The sequence below is a fragment of the Natator depressus genome, chromosome 1, assembly GCF_965152275.1.
Source record: "Natator depressus isolate rNatDep1 chromosome 1, rNatDep2.hap1, whole genome shotgun sequence".
NCBI classification, from domain to species: domain Eukaryota; kingdom Metazoa; phylum Chordata; order Testudines; family Cheloniidae; genus Natator; species Natator depressus.
In genome coordinates this window covers 4,226,203-4,232,897 of record NC_134234.1, presented here as the reverse complement: position 1 = coordinate 4,232,897, position 6,695 = coordinate 4,226,203, and the positions used below count along the sequence as shown (strand labels likewise).

General features: G+C 45.8%; 1 protein-coding gene across 1 annotated transcript; it reads left to right on the top strand.

The window, feature by feature from the left end:
• The first annotated feature begins 5,361 nt into the window (after positions 1–5,361).
• On the top strand, positions 5,362–5,943 carry LOC141981019 (olfactory receptor 52D1-like). Its single transcript, XM_074942837.1, has one exon. It carries the CDS (start codon positions 5,362–5,364, stop codon positions 5,941–5,943), a length of 582 nt encoding a protein of 193 aa, XP_074798938.1.
• Positions 5,944–6,695: the final 752 nt, after the last annotated feature.

Genomic DNA, 6,695 nt, shown 5'->3' with positions numbered 1-6,695 from the left:
GGATCTGGGGCAAAAATTGGGGATGGGTCCTGCTTTGAGCAGGGGGTTGGACTAGATGAGCTCTGCATTGTGTGTCAGTGTGTGTTCACCTCAGAGCAGACCCACTCAGATAAACCACCAGGAACATGATTTATTCTCTAAAGAACATACAACAGGATTACAGTCCAGCAGCCTCCTCTCCACTTGCCTGCTGTCTGCTCCCGGCCCAGTCAGTGCTGAGACCCCGGGCTCTGCAGGAGGAGGGAACATCCTGGCAGGAACAAGGAAGGCATGTAGGTAGGAATAGCGCTCAGTAGGTTTCTGGTATAGGGTGGTGTTTATGTGACCATGGTTTATTAGCACCGTAGTGTCCTGGAAGTGGATCTCTTGTTTCATCTTCATCATCTGGACCCATGGAAAAGAAGCCCTTGAGGAATTCCACCATGATTTCAACAATTTCCATCCCACCATCAACCTCAGCCTGGACCGGTCCACAGGAGAGATCCACTTCCTGGACACTACAGTGCTAATAAGCGATGGTCACATAAACACCACCCTATACCGGAAACCTACGGACCGCTATTCCTACCTACATGCCTCCAGCTTTCATCCAGACCACACCACACGATCCATTGTCTACAGCCAAGCTCTACGATACAACCACATTTGCTCCAACCCCTCAGACAGAGACAAACACCTACAAGATCTCTATCAAGCATTCTTACAACTACAATACCCACCTGCGGAAGTGAAGAAACAGACTGACAGAGCCAGAAGAGTACCCAGAAGTCACCTACTACAGGACAGGCCCAACAAAGAAAATAACAGAACGCCACTAGCCATCACCTTCAGCCCCCAACTAAAACGTCCCCAATGCATCATCAAGGATCTACAACCTATCCTGAAGGACGACCCATCACTCTCACAGATCTTGGGAGACAGTCCAGTCCTCACTTACAGACAGCCCCGCAACCTGAAGCAAATACTCACCAGCAACTACATACCACACAACAGAACCACTAACCCAGGAACCTATCCTTGCAACAAAGCCCGTTGCCAACTGTGCCCACATATCTATTCAGGGGACACCATCACAGGGCCTAATAACATCAGCCACACTATCAGAGGCTCGTTCACCTGTGCATCTACCAATGTGATTTATGCCATCATGTGCCAGCAATGCCCCTCTGCCATGTACATTGGCCAAACTGGACAGTCTCTACGTAAAAGAATAAATGGACACAAATCAGATGTCAAGAATTGTAACATTCACAAACCAGTCGGAGAACACTTCAATCTCTTTGCTCACTCGATTACAGACCTAAAAGTCGCAATATTACAACAAAAAGACTTCAAAAACAGACTCCAACGAAAGACTGCTGAATTGGAATTAATTTGCAAACTGGATACAATTAACTTAGGCTTGAATAGAGACTGGGAGTGGATGGTTCATTACACAAAATAAAACTATTTCCCCAAGTTTATCTCCCCCCCCCCCCGTTCCTCAGATATTCTTGTCAACTGCTGGGAATGGCCCACCTTGATTATCGCTACAAAAGGTTTTCTTCCTCCCCCCACCCCCCCGCCGCTCTCGTGCTGGTATTAGCACACCTTAAGTGATCACTCTCCTTACAGTCTGTATGGTCACACCCATTCTTCCATGTTCTCTGTGTATATAAATCTCCCCCCTGTATTTTCCACTGCATGCATCCGATGAAGTGAGCTGTAGCTCACGAAAGCTTATGCTCAAATAAATGTGTTAGTCTCTACAGTGAGTGGAGAAGTCCCCTGGTACTACTTCTGACACAGGTTAGCACAACCCGTCTCTGCACGGGTTTCTGAAAGATCAACACACTAATGACGTGTTATGCTTATTCGATGCAGAGAGTAGATGAACTATTAGAACAGCTGGGAGCTGCCACATGTATATCCACTTTAGACCTCACAAAGGGATACTGGCAAGTAACTTTGATGCCATAATCCTAGGAGAAGAAAGCCTTTTCCGCACTGTTTGGCTTGCATCAGTTCAGGATCACATCTTTTGGCTTCCACAGGGTGGCAGTGAATTTCAGAGTCTAATGGAATGGATGTTACCAGTGCCTTGATGGTATGCACTGATACTCTGCTGTGATCAGCTGAAAATGATTTTTGGTCTTCTATGTTGTGGCAGCATTTCCACACATAGTGCAGATGTCAGTACATTACACACAGAAAAGAAAACAATCATCAGTTGTTAGGCTGAACGGTCTGCAAGACTGTTTCCCCTGAGAATCTGAGCCCTGGGAATTGGCAAATCATTTCACTCCCAGGGGAGGCTCTCAAGCTGAAATTTTCCATGGTCTATTTTCTTCTCTTCCCACTCTCTGCTCAGGGAGCTGAGGGAGTTGTAAGTGAGTCCTGGCCAACCTGAGAATCCACAGGGTCTGTTCAGGTGAATCATAAAGGTCGTTGTCCGGCATGCTGAGTCTCAGATATTTGAGATTCATACACTGATTCTCAGGGCTCTGCCTTCATGTCACTGTAAGGAGATTTCCTCTCTCTGCTAAGTGGGATTTTGGTGAGTTGCTTGTTTCTGCATTAAAGTTAGTGCTGAGGGCTCAGGAAGGGTCCCAGGGTTAAAGTCAAGAACCGTTTGGGCAAGAATTCACCAGCACAGAGATATGAATTGTCAGAAACAGAAAGGGATTTACCTGGTAAGTTTGGAATTACAAATGTATTGGAAATATTTATTTTTCAGATCAGTTCCTTGTCTCTTTCTGTGTCCTTTTATCTGTCTCTGTAGCCTCCTTTTTGGAGCTGTGTCGTTTTCCCTCTGGTTCACTCAAGTTTTCCAATTCAGTAATATCATTGCACTGTAAGGACGTGCCGCCAAAGCCTCTGCAGTGGGTGTCTGTGTTACCAGAGGGTTCACAACAAGAATGGGTTGCACAGTGGTCAGATTCTGCCCTCACATTCTGTCTTCAGTGGCCATTGCCAATAGCAAAATCAGGGCTCATGTGTTTTGGAATCCCCAACTTTCATACCCGGTCTCAGAACGTGACATAAACTGGGTCTTTCCTTCAGACTCATCGCTCTCTGTAGCAGGATCTGAAGCCACAATTTTTACAGGTGGGAGCTGAAAGTTAAACACTAAGGGTGAAACTGATCCCAATGGCAAAACACCCACATGTCCAGTAGTTCACCCTAAATCAGCATGTAGGGACGGAATTAAATGGCCTGATTTACTCCCATCATGAGGCCCCAGTAACTTCAACTGGAGTGGCCCAATGGCCTCTAAGGGTGGGCGAGCTGTAGATCATATACAGCATGACTAGAAACATTATCACCAAGCCATAAGTCTTGTTGACTGTGATGTCCCCACATGAAATCTTTGCCACAGCTATGTACTCACAGAACGTGGTGGGGATAATGCGGTTGGCACAGAATGGCATTTGCAATACAGATACATAGTCAGCGTTCATAACTTCAGATACAAAAATGGTACATGCATACAAATATGATAATCATATTCAGAAAATTATAAGCTGCGTGCCTGCAAGAAAGTGTCTCATAAGAAGAAACAGTGGAAGTAACAGAGGTGCAGCCTGAAATACAAAGAACCTTTTGCCCTTCATGCCCATTCTGTTGAGCACAAAGTCATAGTTCAGCATGCCTGTTTCCATGAGAGAAACTTGGTTCCTTTCCAACATAGGGAATGCATCAGGTATCACACTTGTCCAGGTGCTGCAGAAAAAGGTGTAAGAAACCCATCAATAGATGTGTGACTTGATTGTGATGAGGGTCTCACCCTAAGGAATAACAGTAGAGATTGGCTTGAGCCCTGGAATACGTGGACATATGGATTTTCCGAAATATTTATTTAGCTGTAACTATTGTGACTAGATAATCTCACTTTTCCTGTAAATGTCCAAACCCTTCCTGTCTCTAGCTGACCTCATGGACTGAACTACCTTTCTACCAGTCAGTATTATCTAGATTTTCTCATGTCCCCTGCTGTTCATCTCCTTTCTAAGGTAACAATCCCACTCTTTTCAGTCACTGTGTGCATGACATTTTCACCGGATCATTGATCATTCTTGTTGCCATTGCATGAACCCCTCCAGATCTGCAATATCCTGTGTGAAAAGGGTGCCCAGTATTACACTGAGGAGTCTAGAGGAGGGTGAAACATTGACTGACTATTTTCAGGGCATTGTATTTCCTGTAGGATTCCCTACCCCATTCCTGCAGGAATCCAATGCTTTGCTCAATTTCTGTCCATGAATCTAGAGCACATGACTTATGAAGAGAGGCTGAGGGAGCTGGGATTGTTTAGTCTGCAGAAGAGAAGAATGAGGGGGGATTTGATAGCTGCTTTCAACTACCTGAAAGGGGGTTCCAAAGAGGATGGCTCTAGACTGTTCTCAATGGTAGCAGATGACAGAACGAGGAGTAATGGTCTCAAGTTGCAATGGGGGAGGTTTAGATTGGATATTAGGAAAAACTTTTTCACTAAGAGGGTGGTGAAACACTGGAATGCGTTACCTAGGGAGATGGTAGAATCTCCTTCCTTAGAGGTTTTTAAGGTCAGGCTTGACAAAGCCCTGGCTGGGATGATTTAACTGGGAATTGGTCCTGCTTCGAGCATAGGGTTGGACTAGATGACCTTCTGGGGTCCCTTCCAACCCTGATATTCTATGATTCTATGATTCTATGCCTGCACTGTGAGCAGAGTTTCACAGAGCAGTGTATTGTGACACCCAGATCCCTGTCCTGAGTTCATACAGTTAAATTAGAACATTGTTACGTGTTTGAGGCATTCAAGTTTTTTCCTCCAATAGGTATACACGTTGCAGTTATTGACGTCAAAGTTCATCTTCCATCCTGCTGCCCATTCTCTGGCTTGATTGGCTTTCTATATATGTAATAACTATAGTATATTTACTGTTCTAGTTCCGATAAAGCATGTAACCCACCTCTCTATACTTCTCTCTCTTCACAGGCACCTTGAGTATTTCTGAGCCCGTTAGACCTATCAAGCAACTCATGGCAGATATGAACCTCACCCCCTCTGACCCTTCATTTTTCATCCTAACAGGCATCTCTGGCCTGGAAACTGCCCATGAATGGATTTCAATCCTTTTCTCTATATCCTACATTATCAGCCTGCTGGGAAATTTCACACTTCTGTTTGTTGTAGGCAAAGAGCAGACACTGCACAAGCCGATGTATCTGCTGCTGTGCATGCTAGCGCTCACAGACATTGCCACGTCTACCGCCATCGTGCCAAAGGCACTGTGTATATTTTGGTTCAATTTGAAAGGCATTACTGTGGGTGGCTGCCTCACCCAGATGTTCTTTCTTCACATGTCTTCTATTATGCACTCAGCTATCCTTGTGACAATGGCCATCGATCGCTACGTTGCCATATGTAACCCTCTGAGATACACCATTTTCCTCACCAATGCAAGAATAGCTAAGCTCGGGCTAGTCGGTTTGGTAGGAGCTGTTCTCTTATCTATGCCCATGCCCCTGCTCCTGAGAAGGCTGCCATTCTGTGCCAAACGCATTATCCCCACCACGTTCTGCGAGCACATGGCTGTGGCGAAGATTTCGTGTGGGGACATCACAGTCAACAAGATGTATGGCTTGGTGTTAATGTTTCTACTCATGGTGTTATACCTGCCACTCATTGTGCTCTCCTATGGTCTAATCATCAGGGCCATCTTCAGAATCTCCTCGAAGAAAGCCCATGAAAAAGCCCTCAACACTTGCACAGCCCACATCTTTGTGATGCTGATGTATTATACTCCCCCCCTCTTCTCCAACCTGACACACCGTTTTGCTCAGGGCATTGCTCCCCACATTCACATCATCTTGAGCAACCTCTATCTTCTTGTTCCTCCCATGCTCAACCCTATCATTTATGGTGTCAAAACCAAAGAGCTTCGTGACAAAGTTGTCAAATACACCTGCAGAAGTTAATTGCTGCGGGGCCACTGCTTTGAAACCTGTGTGACAGGAGGGGAAAGGAGATTTCCTCATTAATCAAGGGTGCCCTGCCCCAGTTTGGCTGAGCTCAGCATTATGCAAGTGCACAGTGTGAGAAATTCCTCACACCTAATGTTTTCTCACTCTATCACCAAACACTGCTCTCCCCATTGCTGAGTTCCCTCTCTCTGACCATCACCTGACCTCAGAAAGTGGAATGTGATTTTGCTGAGAGGTCAGATGCCCGGGAGAAGGGTCCTGCCACCAAGACCCTGAGGGTGTGACCACTGCCAGAGGAAGTATCTGACCCATGGTATCACTGCAGTGCAGCCACGAACTGGGCAGGAGGCCTTGGACATGTGAGGATCTGACAGTGAACTTTCCTTACATCCCATGGACAGCTGTCTGTATTGTCCCTGTGCCCACGGAGTAAGTTTCTTGTTTCCTTGAACCTTTCCTGTTTTTCCTTATTTTCCTTATAGTTGCTGTTTAATAAATTATATTTTGTGAGAATTTAATGTCGTGATCAGTGGGTCAGGGAAGCATCCAGTGAATACAGTACCCTGGAGTGGGGACACCGTAGGCCCTGTCCTAAGTGACCATGATGAGACTGGGGGTTCAGCCTCCCAGGAATCCTGGTGTGAAGTTATATGGGTGTCATAAATATAAAGGGAAGGGTAAACCCCTTTAAAATCCCTCCTGGCCAGAGGAAAAATCCTCTCACCTGTAAAGGGTTAAGAAGCTAA

What these genes read in the sequence shown, in the direction of transcription:
- LOC141981019 (XM_074942837.1), top strand. Translation starts at nt 5,362, where the DNA reads ATGGCCATCGATCGCTACGTTGCCATATGTAACCCTCTGAGATACACC.